This window comes from Podarcis pityusensis, assembly GCF_964106645.2.
Source record: "Podarcis pityusensis genome assembly, chromosome: 6".
In the NCBI taxonomy this organism is placed as follows: domain Eukaryota; kingdom Metazoa; phylum Chordata; class Lepidosauria; order Squamata; family Lacertidae; genus Podarcis; species Podarcis pityusensis.
In genome coordinates this window covers 57,753,250-57,771,073 of record NC_138030.1, presented here as the reverse complement: position 1 = coordinate 57,771,073, position 17,824 = coordinate 57,753,250, and the positions used below count along the sequence as shown (strand labels likewise).

At 44.4% G+C, this 17,824-nt stretch overlaps 2 protein-coding genes across 21 annotated transcripts in view; both read left to right on the top strand.

Annotated features, from left to right (window-relative positions):
* Nucleotides 1-2,333: 2,333 nt before the first annotated feature.
* Nucleotides 2,334-4,861, top strand: PARS2 (prolyl-tRNA synthetase 2, mitochondrial; the record flags this gene model as incomplete). The annotated part of the gene is made up of 1 exon (XM_081012458.1): nucleotides 2,334-4,861. The coding sequence occupies one exon, from the start codon at nucleotides 2,334-2,336 to the stop codon at nucleotides 3,762-3,764; it is 1,431 nt and encodes a 476-aa protein (XP_080868584.1). The 3' UTR covers nucleotides 3,765-4,861.
* The window catches only part of MROH7 (maestro heat like repeat family member 7), a 29,629-nt gene continuing 15,751 nt past the window's right edge, over nucleotides 3,947-17,824 (top strand). For 2 of the 20 annotated variants that reach the window (XR_013988256.1, XR_013988257.1), the window contains exons 1-10: nucleotides 7,628-7,675; nucleotides 8,704-8,780; nucleotides 9,164-9,526; nucleotides 10,843-10,940; nucleotides 12,334-12,435; nucleotides 12,620-12,708; nucleotides 13,291-13,411; nucleotides 14,595-14,690; nucleotides 15,736-15,840; nucleotides 17,443-17,581. Coding sequence is in view for 18 of the 20 variants with exons in the window: in XM_081012454.1 (XP_080868580.1) it covers nucleotides 9,385-9,526; nucleotides 10,843-10,940; nucleotides 12,334-12,435; nucleotides 12,620-12,708; nucleotides 13,291-13,411; nucleotides 14,595-14,690; nucleotides 15,736-15,840; nucleotides 17,443-17,581 (892 nt within the window). In the remaining 2 variants the exon portion in view is untranslated. Of the gene's footprint in view, nucleotides 3,999-7,061; nucleotides 7,139-7,605; nucleotides 7,676-8,134; nucleotides 8,159-8,703; nucleotides 8,781-9,163; nucleotides 9,527-10,842; nucleotides 10,941-12,333; nucleotides 12,436-12,619; nucleotides 12,709-13,290; nucleotides 13,412-14,594; nucleotides 14,691-15,735; nucleotides 15,841-17,442; nucleotides 17,582-17,824 lie in introns of those variants that run through there. The other 18 variants (XM_081012441.1, XM_081012446.1, XM_081012448.1 and 15 more) reach the window with 17 other exon arrangements.

Here is a 17,824-nt window from a genome sequence, read left to right as displayed (position 1 = left end):
TTACTTTGGTACAGATAGCATCTAGACTGGGCCTCAAGCCATAGCGATAGTCAGTGCAACAAATGCAAACAGGCTATATGGGAATGCATTTTCCCCACCCTTAAAAAGCTGCCTTCTAGACCAAATGATGCTTCAGAGCTGTCCTTAAGGGCAGCTCTACACACAGCACCCTACAATAGCCAAGCCTAGAAGTTACAAAAGCGCGAGTAAATGTGGCACGGCCAAGTGCAGTCAAAAAGGTAAATATCTCTTCTCACCCCCTTTTCCTTGTGTGCAATGTATTTTAGAACAGGTGTGGGGGAACCTTTGGCCCTCCAGATAGTACTCAACTTCCACCATCCCTGGCCATCGGACCAGCTTGCTGTGGCTGGTGAAGGTTGTAATTCAGCAACACAGGGAAGGCCAAAGGTTGCCCATACCTGTTTTTGATCGTAATTTTCCAAGCAGGGACTGTTTTAGGCACTCATTCCGAGAACTTCCCCAGAACACAATATTTCAACACTACAGATACAGTGCTGGGCTTCATTTAGGGTGGAGGATGGGGAATATCTTGTTCTCTCAAATGGTTGCCTAAGGGGAGCAGCCTTCCCCAATGAATCCACCTAATAAAGGGAGAGCAGCATCTCTCGAAATTTTCCATGTCGCCTGTCATCCTTCCTCAAGCACACAAATTTAAGCTATATTTTGCTTTGTGTGGGGGGTTTGTGTGACTCGGTGGGGGAAGCCTTTCTTAAATTTCTGCCAAATTTCCGTTTACCAATAAGGGATTTGAAGTGGTGATTTGAAGGAAATTAACGTGAGTGTTCCTCCAGTTATTTCTGGGACTTGTTTGCGCACTGAAAGCGCAGAAACTAAACTTTTCCTGCTTTGGCCTTTTTAGTTAGTAATTTTATTAATTCATATCTATTCCCATTACTCTGGGCCGGCAAACTGAAACTTCTGCAACAAGGAGCCTAAAAAGAGGAACATTTAAAGAGTCGGGATGCTATTTAGTAAGGCCTCTTCACGTGTCACAAGAGGCTGCCTGAACCTGAATCGCCATGGTTATTGGCGGACTTCATCTGCACGCCCGAGACGGAGGGGGAGAGAAAGAGCGTCGCTCTTTCTTCTTCGTTTCCTTCAACTCTATGGTTCCGCCTCCGTTCCGAAAGGGACGGGGCATCGCTGCTGCGCATGCGCAGCTGCTGCATACTGTGTTGCTCGTCCAGTCCCGCCGCCGCGTGGTTTCTGCCACGGGCGCTGCAAGAGCTGGAAAGTTGCAGCGCAGAGTGGTAACGCCGGCGACCGTTGCAAGGACGAGTCTGGCCCGGCAGGCTTCCCCGGGGATATAAACTGCGTCCTGCACTTCAGCGGCGCCTATGGTCGCTTTTCCTTCTCAAGGAGCTGCTCCGTATGAAACTTGACTCGGCTGCGCTTCCAGTTCAGCGAGGTTCGTGCAAGTCCAGTGCTTTTGTGTTTTTTCTCGGAAGGAAGCCCTGCTTGTGCTCGGTGGGACTTCCCCCCGAGGAAGCTCTTGCAACTTTGCGCCCAATCCGCCGGCGTCCCTCTTCGCAGAAATGTCAAAGCAGGCACCATAGAGATAGGTGGCTCGTGGTGAAAATGACGGGAATGTTACAATAGCAATGTAATTGGGGGACGCGCAGGGGAATTTCTTATTTCTCTTTTCCTGCTTCCTCAAAAAGTCTCTGGAGGCGTTTGCAGAATAACAGATTTGGACAACTTCTTAATTTGGACCGTGAAGACACTTGGTTGCTTTTCGTGGCTCTTCAAATGTTATCTTTGCAACTATAGGAAAAGCTAGCTCATTATTGGTATTAAAACATGCAGCTTCTTGCATTGCAGCAGGGATGAGGAAGACTCTGGCCCTGCAGGTGTTGCCGGGTGCAGCCCCATCAGCCCCAGACTGATGGGTCAGGGACGATGGTCAGGGATAATGGAAGGGCCATTACGCCTTTTCTGTACAGATGTGTACCCTTAAGTGGGGCTGTACAGCTGTTGTGTGAGCATTGCAAATGTATATTTTTGTGCCTGTGCATACATTTTGAAGGTGATGAAGCAGGTCTTAAACATCATTTGAGGCAGTTGTGGGAAGCGCATTCTTCTAGAAACTCCTCATTTATTTGCCAGTTAACTGAATCAGCTAGAATCATTCAGCCCCATGTTTAGCCAAACAGGCTGTGTTCAATGCATTCAGCTCTCACAGTAGCTAAAATATGTGGGGAATCTCTTTTGGCTAGATATAAAATGTGCATCTGTTTATGCGAAATGAGTTGCTTTTATTTTCTCTCTCTGCCTGCAGATTTGAAAGAGAAGCTTCATCTGTGAGTCTCGAAATGGATGGGCTTCTCAGAAGAGGGAAAACGATTCTTCCTGGTTTGAAAAATTGGTTTGGTTGGTGCCAAAAGCAGCAACAGTGTTGCAGGTTTTATTGTGATCTTCATGCAAGACAAAAGTGTGTATCCCAGCACTTCCAGTCGATGAATCTGCGGGAGGATAGCATAGCATCACAGCAAACCAGCAAACCAGGTGAACTGACATGTAAAAGTCAGAGATTGATGTTACTAGCAGGACTTATCTACCCAGCCAGTCCCGGCTGCTTCCACTATATGCCCTACACTGTCCGAGCACTGGAGAAGCTCATCAGAGTGATAGACCGAGAAATGCAGGCTATAGGGGGTCAGAAAGTGAACATGCCCGCATTGAGCTCAGCAGAGCTCTGGAGAGCCAGTGGAAGGTGGGAACTCATGGGCAGTGAACTATTACGACTGGCAGACAGGCACAATCAAGAATACTGCCTAGGACCTACTCATGAAGAGGCCATCACAGACCTAATTGCTTCCCAAGGCCATTTGTCTTACAAGCAGCTTCCCCTCTTGCTGTACCAGGTAACAAGAAAGTTTCGAGATGAGCCAAAACCACGCTTTGGGTTGCTGCGTGGCAGAGAATTTTATATGAAGGATATGTACACCTTTGATACCTCCAAGGAAGCTGCCCTCCAGACCTATGCCCTTGTGTGCAACGCTTATGGCAACATATTCAACAACTTAGGCCTTCGGTTTGTGAAAGTCCAAGCAGCTACTGGAAGCATCGGGGGGACAATGTCTCATGAATTCCAGCTGCCCGCTGACGTTGGTGAGGACCGATTGATGATGTGCACAGGCTGCGACTTTGCAGCCAATGAGGAAACGATAAACCCAGATGAGAAGCATTGCCCAGTTTGCAAAGGGAAACTAGCTGAGTACAAAGGGATTGAAGTTGGCCATACCTTCTTCTTGGGCACAAAATACTCCTCTGTTTTTAATGCTACCGTCCGCACTGCAGAAAATAAGCATATTCCGGCTGAAATGGGCTGCTATGGGCTGGGTGTGACTCGGATTCTTGCAGCCTCCATTGAGGTGCTTTCTACTGAGGACGCCATTCGGTGGCCAAGCCTCATTGCACCATATCAAGTCTGCCTTATTCCCCCAAAGAGAGGGAGCAAGGAGGAGAAAGGGGCAATGCTCCTGGAGGATTTATATGACTGTATTGTTGAAGCAGCCCCTTGGCTTAAGGAGGAGATAGTACTGGATGACCGGACACAATTCACCATTGGTAAAAGATTAAAGGATGCAAGTAAACTTGGGTACCCCTATGTTATAATAGGTGGCAAGAAGGTTTTGGATGAGCCTTCTCTATTTGAAGTATGCAATCAAAATACTAATGAGACTTTGTTCCTTACCAAAGAAGCCATTGTTAACTTGCTGAGTAAAGTGCAGACTCGCTAAATACTGGATGTGTAGCTTTTGAATACCGAAATGTCAGTGTTTCCCCTCTGCCATCTTAAGCATATGGCTATGGGAGTCTATGGGAATTATTTTTATTTGTATCTTCCAGCCCAAGGATTACTGTGAAGGCAGATATGGTGCTGCCTGTATGCCAAAGCCTCATGTGCAAACTTGGTTGCCCTTTGATTTCAACAGCAGACAGTTCCATCTGTACATTTGGGATCTTCTGCAAAGGTGAGGATCCTGTAGCCCTCCAGATGATGTTGGCTGCACCTTCCATAATCTCCAGCCAACATGACCCAATGGCCAGGAGTGATGGGAATTGTAGGCTAACAATATCTGGAGGGCCACAGTTTTCCCACTGCTTATTTTGCATAACCAAAGGCCGGCCTTTCGTTATGCAAAATAATAATAGTGTCCTGCTTGACAATTATTTGGGGGACAGCAGCCTGAAGCTAGATGTGATTAAGCCTTAAGGTAAAAAGAAAGTTTGCAGTAATGTGTTTGCCAGTGCAGCTGTGGTCATGGAAGCAAAAGGTGAATCCCCACCTCTAGTTTTTCTTAGGTGCGCTGTGCCTCTGTGTGAGGGATTCTCATGGTCTGAGCACTTAACTGGATTTGTCCCATCTAATCATCAGCTACATGAATTCAAAGACTGAGTTGCTGCTTACATACTAGTGGGTCTTGATTATACTAGCCAAATACTTCCTGGAAGGATTCGAGATGGACTTTGCTAAATATATATATATACCAAGTTGATCTTTGTAAACTTTTTTTTTTTAAAGAAAAGAAAAATCATGCCTTCTTGAGTAGAGTATTCCCCCCCCATCTGCATGTTAATTAAAAGTAAATTTTCCTCTTCTGATTGTAAGGTTCAATTTCTAAGTATGGAAAACAAATTCCAAACAACAAAATTGATGGAACCTGGTTAATGCTGAGCTTCTGAGTTAGCCAATTAAATTGGCTATTATTCTGAAATCCTGACACCTGATTGCCAAATAGGCTGCTGCTGTTCTTCCTCTCTTTAAGATCATGTACTGTAATCTGAATTTTCAGTATTCATAAACATTTCACTTAATTAAAAGATATACAGCTAAGTTTGAATATTGTTTTGCTTTAAATATGACGTACCCACACTCCTGTAACTTTTTCCCATTGATAAAGCAGTTGTGAGCATTGAGCATGGCTAAGAGAGTAAGGCTGCAATCTTAGCCCCACCTAACTGGAAATAAGCTCCATTGAATTAAATAGGATTTGCTACTGAGTAGCTATGTTTAGGATTGCACTGTAAGCTAGGAATGGAAAGCCTGTGACCCTCTAGAACAGCCTTTCTCAACCTGTGGATCCCCAGATGTTGTTGAACTACAACTCCCATCACCCCTAGCTAGCAAGAACAGAGCTCAGGGATGATGGGAGTTGTAGTCCAACAACATTTGGGGACCCACAGGTTGAGAACCGCTGCTCTAGAAGGTGTTGGCTTACACCTCCCATCTTCCCTCACCCTTTGCCATGTTCAGGGCCAATCGGAGAAAGGTAATTTAGTTCAGAACTGCAAATTTAAGCAAATAAGAGATGAGATTTGATAAAAGACATTACCGGTACTTTTTTGTTAAGTGATGCAGATTTTGCCACATGCTAAATGTGAATAAATGCATTTGCACAGAAAGAGACTGGGAAAGTATTCTTTTTAAAAAATCTAATTATGTCTTATTTCCTCCTCCCCCACCCACATGCCTCATTTTGTTTTTGCATGTTGTCATATTTCCATGACTGCATTTATTATTATGGGGCCTCAAAAGCAGGAAGGGGTCTATGAGCCTCCCCAGGCCTCTGAGAAGGCCTGGTCACATTGCCTTGGGCTGATGGGAGTTCAACAATTGGAGAATTACACATTCCCCATCCCTGTACTTGTTCATGTAATGTAAAAACATAGTTTGTTACATACAAACAAGAACTACATAGGTGGAGTGCTTTGAGTACTCTGAAGTACCATTTAAGTGCATAACCATTTAACTTAGATATCTGGTAGGGATGTTACCATTATTGGTCATTGTTCTCCCCCCCCCCCCCTTTCCTACCATCTCTTACACATTTTCTTGGGAATAAAAACATCCTTACAATAAATCCTATTCTGTGGAATTTAGCTTCAGTCTGCTTAGAGCATTGTTGTTGTCAAATTGTACAAATGTCAAACCAGCAGCAAACTGATCAATTAGGACAGTAGTTTTCAACTTTTTGAAATCCAGGGCTTTAACCCCAAAGTGCATTGGGGAACCCATTTCTCTCCCTTTTTGCCAGATATTTGTGTGGTGATAGTGCTGCTTCTGTGACCCACTTTGGACCAGGATGTGACCCAGGCTCTGGCTCCCCCTGGGTGTCCCGGGCATGGTTCCCTGTGCTTAGAATTACTGCAAAGGAAGCCCTATGCCCACTCACTTTGGATGAAAGCCCCACTGAATTCAGTGGCATTTATCCCCAAATAAATATAGCTTGGATTGGCCTGCTTGAAGTTCAGCATGTAAGCAAAAGCAGCCATTGCATGAAGCCAGCATCTCCTGGGATAATGACTGGTTTCGTCTAGGTTTCGTCTAGGGTTGTACTTACTCCTGCTGGTGTGCTTCTGGTGTGCTGCGAGATGAGAATTAAGTGTCGGGTTGCTTCCTCCCACTGTGTTCCTGTGACTGGGAGAATTGGGGGATCCCCGCAACGGGGTGAGCTCCCATTGCTCGGTCCCTGCTCCTGCCAACCTAGCAGTTCAAAAGCATGTCAAAGTGCAAGTAGATAAATAGGTACCGCTCCAGCGGGAAGGTAAATGGCATTTCCGTGCGCTGCTCTGGTTCGCCAGAAGTGGCTTAGTCATGCTGGCCACATGACCCGGAAGCTGTACGCCGGCTCCATCGGCCAATAAAATGAGATGAGCGCCGCAACCCCAGAGTCGGCCACAACTGGATACCTTTACCTTTACCTTTTACCCTCCCTTTTGGGGGGTCTCTCTGTTTCATATACTTGGGCTCTCTCTCATCCATCCTCCCTGGACAAGTAAAGGTGGAGGGCTCCTTCGGAATCATCCTTCTTGACAGAAGAAATAATTGAGAGGTGGAAGTAAGGATGATTCCCTACCCCGAACAATAGTGTACTGCTAAGGGATACAAGGCAGGGCCAAGGAAAGGACAGTGCTCAAGACAGCAAATATTACAGTATTCCACAACCATGTTCAGCTCCCTTACCCAGGATCTTGGATACAATGCAACCAGCAGTGTTGGCTTGAATGATGACACAAACCTCTCCATTGTGACATTGACTAGTAAGCCCTTTCTTCCCTCAGAGGAAAAGGAATGTGAACCCAGCAAACAGCTGGGAGCATTCACCAACAAGTAAGCAAGTGTATTTATTTCTTTTTCTGATCTGCTCAACTGAGTCTCTATGGTTGAGTCCATCAGTTCCTCAGTATCTGGTCTAATACTTTTATCCACAAATGTGTCAGAATCATTTAGTACATGACTAGGTCGCCTTGGTAATTCTACTTATTTACAGTCCCATGTTTCTGAGATACTAAATATAAATGTAACAAATCTGTTTGGCATGTTTAATTATGGATTATTTCTATGCAAATCCCAAGAAACCAAGAGATGGAAGTAGGGATGATTCCCTACCCAAAACAATAGCATACTGCTAAGGGATACAAGACAGGGCCAAGGAAAGGGCAGTGCTCAAGACAGCGAGTATTATTCTACAACCATGGTCAGCTACCTTACCCATTGTGTTCAGGATCTTAGATACTATACAACCAGCACTGTTGGCTTGAACGATGACACAAACATCTCCATTGTGACATTGACTAGTAAGACCTTTCTTCCCTCAGAGGAAAAGGAATGTGAAACTAGCAAATGGCTGTGAGTGTTCACCAACAAGTAAGCAAGTGTGTGAGCTTTCTGTAGGGATCAGCTGAGCATCTTATAAAAGAAGTATACTGCCCAGATCAAGAGAAATAATAGTACCACTCTATTCTGCCTTGGTCAGATCCCACCTGGAGTCCTGTGTCCATTTCTGGGCACCACAGTTCAAGAAGAATATTGACAACCTAGATGGTCTGCAGAGAAGGGTGACCAGTATGATAGTGTCTGGAAACCAAGTCTTGTGAGGAACAGTTGAGGGAATTGGATATGTTTAGCCTGGAGGAGAGGAGAACTGATATGATAGCCACCTTCAAATGTCTTAAGGGCTGTCACATGGAAGATGGAGTGAAATTGTTTTCTGCTGTTCCAGAGCATGGGACCTGAACAAGTGGATTCAAATGATTCTGATGAAGCATTTGGAAGAAATTTCCAATAGTAAGAGCTATTCAGCAGTGGAACAGGCTCCCTCGGGAGGTGGTGGACTGTCCTTCCGTAGAGGTATTTCAGGAGAGGTTGGATGGTCATCTGTCAGAGATTCTTTAGCTGTGCTTCCAACCACAAGGCATATTGGTTTTCACATTCCCAGTGCTGACTACTGCTTTCCAAACATTTCGTATCAAAATCTGAATTGGTTGTCAACTTTTCTTTTTACAAAGACACTAGACTGTCTTTTATACTTCCTTCTCTTAAAGGAACTAGAAGAGCTGCCTATGGAACCAAAATGTATAGGTCTGGGTTCTGCAAGGATCTTGGACTGCGTAGGCTTGAGCTATTTACTATCTAAATTCCATGGTTAGAGTGTAAAACAAGCATAAAGTCAGCATAAAGTTTAAAAGGTGAAGGGTTTTTGACCACCAATGCTGTTTTCCTCCCCCCCCCCCCAGCTAATATCTTGTGATCTCTAATTAATCAAGTTGTAATAACATCACCATCTCTATAAAACCTGATAACTTCTGTATGTACACAGAACTCTCTACCGATCAGCTCAGAAGAGAGTCTGGCAGTTAGGGTCCTCTCCAATACAGTTGCTTTGTTTTTAATAGGGTATTGGACAGACTTCAACCCTAATCACAATGTGAAGGCTTGATTCCACCACAACTCTATATGCCCTAGTTTACACGTAAGTCAACCCATGGTTTGATGTGAATGCATGAGTGTGGAAGCTGCCAGATTGAGGCCACTTTGTTCATCCACAAGTCCTGCTGTGAGTAAGCCATGCTTTGGCTTAGCATGTTGCCTGAGCTTGGGCTCGTGAGTTGTTTCCTCCAGAAAAACCTTGAGCTATAAACTGGAGACAAACCTTATTTGTGGGATGTAGTTTGTCTGGAGCAAGATAAACTATGAGCCCAGATTCCAGTGACACTAAACTGAAGCATGGCTTAAGCCATCTCACAGCAATGCAACAGCAGGAGGACCAAAGCCAGCCGAAAATCTGCAAGGCAAAATATTTGAAGTTCACCAGTAAGGCATCACTGACATTCTAAATTCCTGACCCTCATACAGGAACACTGCTCATGTCGTGAACATCGGTCTTCAAGACTGGAATGCCTAAGTCTGGAGAATTCAAGCTATGAGTCAGGATTTTCAAAATGGATCTTACTATAGATCTTTGTGAATGAGTAAGGGAAGGACAATACCATCAATCTTTTTCTAGCTGGTGAAGAATCAGTTGCTCTTCTGGTAATTAACAAACAAACAAACACAAACTCCCTGTGATCCCAAAGATGGAAAAAGAAATAAAAAAAACTGAGAATGAAGAGTCAGCTGAAGTCCAAACAATTCAACAGTGCCCCCTGACGACAAAGAGAGAATTATCCAAGAATCCCCTACTGTTGGAAAACTGCCTGCCAGATACAATTTCTGAAGGTGAAGACAAATAACCTCTAGGGTTTGGAGAGTAAATATGTAGAGTGAAGAACTAAGTACAATATATAAGGCATAAATACTAAAACCTGAATCTTTTAGCTCATTCCCCAATGTGCATCTGACAATGCACAAGCTTGAACCTTAGTTGCCTTGTTAATGCTTCTAGGTGGTTATCTTTAGGGAACCGTAACATCCAAAAGACCTTGGGAAGCCACTGCAAGTCAGTGGATGATACTCAGCTAAGTGACACTCAGAGTAGACCCACTGGAATCAAGTCCGTGGAATCTACTCTGATGATTACTCGCATTGGATATCACCCAGTTCGGTTTAGTTTATTTAAGTAATTTCTTACCTACTTTTTATTGCCACGGGCAATTCCAAAGTGAGATAACAAGTTTTAAAATGATGTGGTAAAATAGAAAACAGGTGCAACAATGCATCTGTTACTACTTTAAACCACCAGGCAGAACTTACACAATATTGAAACAGCAGGTTCCTCACTGATGCCCACCAGGCACTTGTGTGAAAAATTGTAATCAAGTACTGAGTTAGATGAACCAATAGCCAGATTCATTATAAGGTAACTTCCTAAGTACTTGACCAAACAGCTTTAAACCAGACAGGGCCTGTGTGAAGTAAAGAAATATTATCTGTCCTTTCCGGCTCTGATTTTGCCGTTGTACCAAAATTAGACTGGCAATTTGATAGTTAGATTTTTACCAGTCTACTAAAGCAACTGCCGAAGAAGGGGCAGAGACTGGAGAAAGAACTGTGAGTGAGATATTTTTTATATATTAAGTGGAATGGAAATAATGTTAGTAAGTAGATGATAGGTAGATACCAAAACCCCATAGCTCTTGCTATGGTTAGATGAAGTTAGATGAAGATTGCAGTTGGAGGATTTCTACTTGCATAGAACCCTTCCTCAGCTGGAAGTCTTAATTTGCACCGTGAAACTATGTTTTAACTTCTTGATGACCTACCATTGAGTTTCAAAGAAAGAGTCCCAAATAAATGGCTCGAGATTAGAAATGAACAAAAGAGTCGTGTTTGGAGGAAGGAGATTTTTGCACAAGTCTGAGCAAACCTCGGCTTATTGTCACACATCCCAACAGCAGGGGTGGGAACCCTTTGGCCCTCAAGATGTTGCTGAACTACAACTCCCAGCTCTAGCAAGCAGGGCCAATGACCAAGGATGATGGCAGCAACATCTGGGAGGTCAAAGGTTATCCACCCCTGTGTTAGAGTAACAGTACCAGGAGACATTTTTGTTCCAACTGCAACCTCAGTTCCATTTACTTTTTTTTTTGTAACAGCTTCAGTAACCTCCAGCAATGCCTATGGAATGATGCTGTATGACGCAAAAGGAAAGGAAAAGGAAACACCGCTAGCCTCTGATGACCGTGATAAAATGGTAGGAATCTGTTCCTAATACTCTGCTAACTCTAACATTGCCCTTCCCTGCACTTTCCTTTCAACACATCTGCAATATTCTGCATATACCTGAACCTTAATATTAGATAGCTTCAGAACATATTTCAGTGCAAGAGCTCAACCTTGGAAGGCATAAAGCTTTATTGAATAATAGATAATTTCAATTTGGGGTAAGGTGCTAACGGAGGAGATCAGACTATACCAGTATAATGAGGGTCCCTCTTCTCATGGGCCCATCCCAGTCACGGACTCACCCTCCATGTTAGCTCATAGATCATTTGCTGACTTCAAAGTCTTGCAAAATAAAAATATTCCTCTTTTTTTTCTACTATGGTGACATGACCTCTTAGAACTTAGTCTTCCTTTTCCCATTCAGACGACCTGGCCCTTGTATAATCATAGGGATTACTTTCTTGCACATTGTTCAGGGAAGACTAAGGGAAAGTGAACTGATTGTGAGTGAAGGAAATAGAAAAAGCAGAGATGGTACTGATTTCCGATTATTATGTTCAAAGTCTTAGTAAACAGCTTTCCACGAGAAAGGTATTGCTCCCTTCCTGTATCCCAGTACAGTGGTATCTCTGGTTACGTACTTACGATAATTCGTTCTGGAGGTCCGTTCTTAACCTGAAACTGTTCTTAACCTGAAGCACCACTTTAGCTAATGGGGCCTCCCGCTGCTGCCGCACCGCCACCGCACGATTTCTGTTCTCATCCTGAAGCAAAGTTCTTAACCTGAGGTATTATTTCTGGGTTAGCGGAGTCTGTAACGTGAAGCATATGTAACCCAAGGTCCCACTGTACTGGCTGGATGGGGACACGGGTGGCGCTGTGGTCTAAACCACTGAGCCTCTTGGGCTGCTGATCGGAAGCTTGGTGGTTTGAATCCCCATGAGGGAGGGAGCTCCTGTTGCTCAGTCCCAGCTCCTGCCAACCTAGCAGTTCAAAAGCATGCCAGTGCAAGTAGATAAATAGGTACCGCTGCAGCGTGAAGGTAAACAGCATTTCCATGCACTCTGGCTTCTGTCATGGTGTTCCGTTGCACCAGAAGTAGTTTAGTCATGCTGACCACACGACCCGGAAAACTGTCTGTGGGCAAATGCCAGCTCTCTCAGCCTGAAAGCGAGATGAGCGCCGCAACTTCATAGTCACCTTTGACTGGACTTAACCGTCCAGGGGTCCTTTATGTTTACATGCGTGTTTTCTGTGTTAAAGCAGAGAATACCGGGCAATCAGCAGAATGTCTAATGCCATTCAGCATTCTATTGCCCTCCTTTCACATGTTATGATGCAACTGGCTCTGGAAACTGGTTCTGAACAAATACGGTCATATGTGAAAATGCTATTAAAATCTTCCACCCTTTTCTTGCTAGTCTCATATGCATTCACAGGAATTCGATTCAAAAATGAGTGGGAACGGTAATCAAAACTATCGGCATGGGAATCAGAAATTGCAGCTGGTGGAGCAAACAATGGTGAGTCAGATGCAATGCACATCCTTTATTTGTGTATTTAATAGCTTGTACAATTGGTGTAAGTGTTTGACCAGTGCAGGGGGGGGGGAATCACACATTAGTGCAGCTGTAGCAGCAACTTTGGTGAACAGAGCAGACACGTGAAGAGTTTTTCCTCACAGAATTTGCTGCTGCTCTTTCACAGGCACAGATTTTAGATCTGCCTCTGGACAGCATCGACTCGCGCTCCACAGCTTTGCGCTGTCAGGGCATGCTTCTCATTCAGGACCTAAGGTATGTCGGATCTACAACTCAACATCCTCCCTGACCCAAATGTTGAAGCAAAGCTCAGAAGAAAAGTGCTAAGAATAGAGTTGAATAATGCCATCAGGAAGAGACTACCTCAGGCTGGGGTAACCCAGCCAGATGGGTGGGGTATAAAGAATATTATTATTATTATTATTATTATTATCATCATCATCATCTGTATCTGTGGAATTATTTGAAACAAACTACACAGAAAAGCCAAACCTGTCTCAGCTCCGTTGATATGGAAGGGATTGTCTTGCTTTATTGCGCTACTGACGAATCACATGACCTACATTGGTGAGCATGGAGTCCTCTGATCTTGACCCTGGTAGTTCTGAATTCCAGTCAGAGCCATGGGCTCAAGGCAGGCATACTCACACCAGATTCTGGTCAGTGGCTACCCCTTTGTAGCCTGCCCATTCCAGTAGGCACTACACAGCTCAGACATGGTTTATTTTCTTTCCTCGGTACTCTGAACTTTTTCTGTGTTAAGCTTCATTTCCGTAAGGAAGAATCGTAACGTACATTGAATGCTCTGTTTCTTCTCCCCCGACCGCCATTCCTCAGCCAAGTGGAGCCTTCTCATTGGCCTAAAGAGAAGCTGCTCAGCACTTGCATTGCCAGCGTCTTTGCCTTGCCCTCAATTGACACTTTACAAAGTCAGAGCAAAGAAGAAGTTGACGTACAGGTATTTTCTCACTTTGTTGCAGGTGTGGGGGGGAACTGTGTCCCTCCAGATGTCTCTTGCTGGGTTGTAGCTCCTATCATTCCTTGCCTTTGGCTATTCTAGCTGGGGCTGGTGAGATTTTGCGTCCAGTCTGGGGGGGCATAAGATTTCTCACGACCAATTTACTGCTTATGGAGAGGGTACGGTATGTGCCCGAATAAGAACATCTTGCTGTTTGAATCTATACGGTTTAAAAAGAAAAGAGAAAGAACTGTACTGATTTGGGGAAGGGGGCGGCAAAAACATGACCCTGTGTGGAACAAAGATACATCAGTCTGGTTAAAGGAACCCAAATTTGATGTTGATGATAACAAGCCCTAAGTTCCCTTTTGAAGCCATTTTGTACCTCCTATATGTTCACGATGACCATGTGAGCTAGGTGAAGCTGGGTTGGTGACCGGCCCAGGGCAGGAAGTGAGCAAAAACAATGAGTTTTTGTTTATCAAGGTTCACAAAAAAGAAAAAAAAATTGCCTGCAGTTTGCTGAGAGTGTGAAAGAGGGTTTTTGCGTGTAGTTCAAGAAAGCTAATGCCATTATAAACATGTTAATCTTTAAGATATCACAAAACTTATCTGTGGGACCTTACTTCATGCATTCCTTTTTTTAGGAAGAAGGGGACCCTATTTTGGGAACTGCACCAGGGCCCCCAACCATCTTAACCCATCCTTGGGCAAAAGTAGGACGAAATACACTGAGCATGTTGTTCACTGTTAGGCAACCCCTATGCACTGTAATAGGGCTTATGGGGGAGAGTTACACTCACTTTTGAATCACAGCTTTATTAGTTATGTCAGTTCATGGACACTGTTGGCATCCAGCTGTCTTGAGAGACAATGGAGTGCACCTCCAGGGGTGAAGTCAAACTGCTGGAGAATCACAGCTATGGCTACAGAGACTGGTAACTTGTAACTGCTGCCTCCCGTGTTGCTTTTGCAGTGGTCCAAAGGAAAGCAGAGCAATACATTTGGCACAAGCTTGGCTGCAGGAGTTGCTGGAAACAGGCGTACAAGGTGCCACCCAACCATCTTAGGGACTCCACTCCAGATTTGTGTAGAGTTTACTCTTTAGCCTTTTCCTCTCCCGCAGGTGTTGCACCTGCAATGTTATAGTAATATATTATGCAACATTTTTTTTCCTTCTCAGGCATTGTACAAGCAGACCTTAGAGGCTATAGAATCAATGCTGAAAAGCTTATTGGCAGAAAGACCAAACATAGATGAACTGGCCACACTCTTAGAAGTAAGCTCCTGTTATCTATTTGTGGCTCAAAGAATCACAAGTGATGAGAATATGCCCTATAGCTAGGTTCATGAAGTAGTCTTTCTTTTCTTTTCTTTCTTGGTGTATATGGTTCTCCTCGTGCCAATACAATCCTCACAACAACCATGTGAGTCATCGTGGAATGAGAGATACTCACTGGCCCAAGATCACCCAATAAGGTTCATGGCTGAGTAGAGATTTGAACCAGTTTGTGCCCTGTTATAGTCAAACAGTGTGATTGCCACACCACGCTCTCTCAGACAGATCTTTGGTTGAAATGGCATTTGCTGCTCATGGAGCATAGAAGTGCCTCATTCACCGAAATCTACTTGTGGGTTTTTTGTTTTTCTTAGGGGGTGTTAAAATTAATTTTCAAAGATTTCCACTCAGAATGGCTCCTTTCAGTTTGGTCAGGGAGAGTTACAACAACGGGAATAAGAGGCCAGACAGCAAGCCATAAGATTGTTGACAGTACTTAGCATGACATTATTCAGAACTTTAAAGACCGGAAGGAAAGCACCCAAAGTGGAATTTCAATTTCCTTGACATTGGGAAGTAACACAGGAAGTGCCCTTTCCCCATGTTCTTTAATCTTTGGAAACCAGGAAAAGTGTCAGGGTCGGGGGGGGAAATGAGGGAGGAAGTAACCTAGCTTACTTCCTCTCTGTGAGGTTTTGACAGCTTTGAGAGAGCAACCTGAAGGGTCCATGCCTGAAGTTCCCCACCCAGGTTTTCCGAAACTTGGGTCTCCGGCTGTTTTGGACTACAGTTCCCATCATCCCTGACCACTAGTCTTGCTACCTATGGATGATGGGAGTTGTAGTCCAAAAACAGCTGGCGACACAAGTTTGGGAAACCCTAGCGTAGCCAATAGCGAGCTTAATGAAATGATGGCTGGACTTGGAATAAGGCAGCTTCCTGGGTTCCTTTCTGAAAGACAAAAGCATGACTTTGAAGAATTACAATAGTATGCACTTTCTCTTCTTATACAGTTGCTAACAGTTTGCTCCCACTACCCTTACAGCATTTGATGCCCTGGATGATATCAGGACAAGCACATGAGCGGGCAAGAGCAGCGAACACCTATGTATCCCTGTTAAAATTTGCAGCCACCTGCCCCACGTTTCATGTGAGTTCTGCCCTCTGGCTTGAGGCGACTGGGCAATGGGTCTTGTGAGACCTGCAAATGTTTAAGACAGAAAATGGAGGTAGATAGATGTGAATGGCTCTGTAGTGTGAATATTGCATTCCTCTTGTGCTCTGAAGTGAGTGGATAGAGACTGTGAAAAGGTTAGAGGGGCCTAGGATGGGTTCAAGGGATGCACACACCAAACAAAAGAGCAACCCTATGTCTCTTCTCTTGACTGTGCTAGCAAGTTTAGGGACTGGTACTCACTGGAATCTGGTGCTTTATTTCTGCATCACTATTCTTCTACTGAAAAAGGGGGTGGGGAATTAGTGACTAGAGTCTGGGATGGCCAGAAGCAAATGAACAAGACATTTTCTAATATCCAAATGGTCTATTAGAGACAAAACTGGCCTATTATAACTTGAATCCCTTATATCCTGCAAAAACCATGCTACAGCCATGAGCCATAGCCTTTTCACAGTATTGCTGCTACAAACTGATAATGGGTATGAATCTAAACCCTGTGAAGGTATTCTGCCCCACACAATTAGGATAACTGTGAGAGAGCTAGCCAGCACTTCCGTCACATCCCCATTGCCCAGCCTTGCCACCCCTATGCAACATGGAAGGGCAAAAGTAAGACCATAGACAGCTGTACAACTTGGGACCAGATGATCTAAAAGATCATCTCGCCCTCTATATATACAGGGAGAGAGCCTTCTGCACATGCCTTCTCACCAGGAAGTCCATTCCACATGATATAGGAATTGGGCCCTGAGTTTGGTGGCACCCAGCCCCTGGAACTCCCTTCCACTAGATATCACACAGGGACCTGTGGAAGACCTTTCTTCTTTAACAAGCCTTTTTAAGTGGAGGTCTGTACCCCAGTTCTATCTGAATCGGATTTGAAATGGTTTTAAAACTGCTTTTATCTATTGTTTTTAAGTGTTTGTGGTTTTTACTGTGAAGCTGCTTGGATATATTTATGTGAATTGATTCATAAATGGAATCAGATAAATAAAATTATTATTACATTTATATCCCACCTTTTCTGTAAGGAACTTCAGTTGGTGTACATAGTTCCCCCCCCCCCTCCATTTTGTCCTGTGAGGTAGGTTAGGCTCAGAAGCAAGATCAAGCCTTGTGGTCAAATGGGGACTAGATCCCAGGTCTCCCAGTTCTTAGTCCAACACTCTAACCACAACAACACACTGGCACTCTGCAGTGTCTGCCGCACAAAGCCTATTGTCTCTGTGGAGGCTTCCCTCATGACTCAGAACCCCCTGATCATGCAAGGCTTGTTCTCATTAAGAGTGCAGCAGACTTCCTGCTGCAGTTGTTTGCCTTCCTGTGTGTGGAGGGGTGGCAGAGCTGGCTGTTGGAGGCATGGTGGAGCCAGTAGAGGCAGCTAGCATGGCCCTGTTTCCCTCTCCTTGTGCGAGGAGAATAGCCTGAACAGGGTACAAGGCTCATCAGGAAAAGACAATGTAATTCCAAACATCAGTTCATCCAAACTGGGGAACTTTTTTCATTCAAGAACCACAAAGATTCCTTCTCTTCCCCGCAGTGTCAAAAGACAGCACTCTCAATTTCTCCATTCAGGTGTCACCTGATGGATGTCCTAAGCTTGGGCGTCTGATTGGTCAGCTGTGTCTGCGTCTCAATGACCCCCAAGAGGAAATTGGTGAACAGGCTATGGAAGGCATGTATTTCCTGTACTCCCTTATGCTGCGCCAAAAGGGTAAGATAGGAGCTGTGATAACTCCAGTATCCAAACTGTGCATCTATATAGAAGTAGTAGACTGTACTTTATTTGGCAGCCATTGACTTGTTGCCCTTGACTCTTCTTATGTCCTGTATTTTATTATATCTGGGTAATAATAATAATAATAAATTAATTTTATTTATACCCCGCCCTCCCCGGCCAGAGCCACGCTCAGGGCGGCTAACACACAATAAAATCACAGTAAAAACATAATGGGGG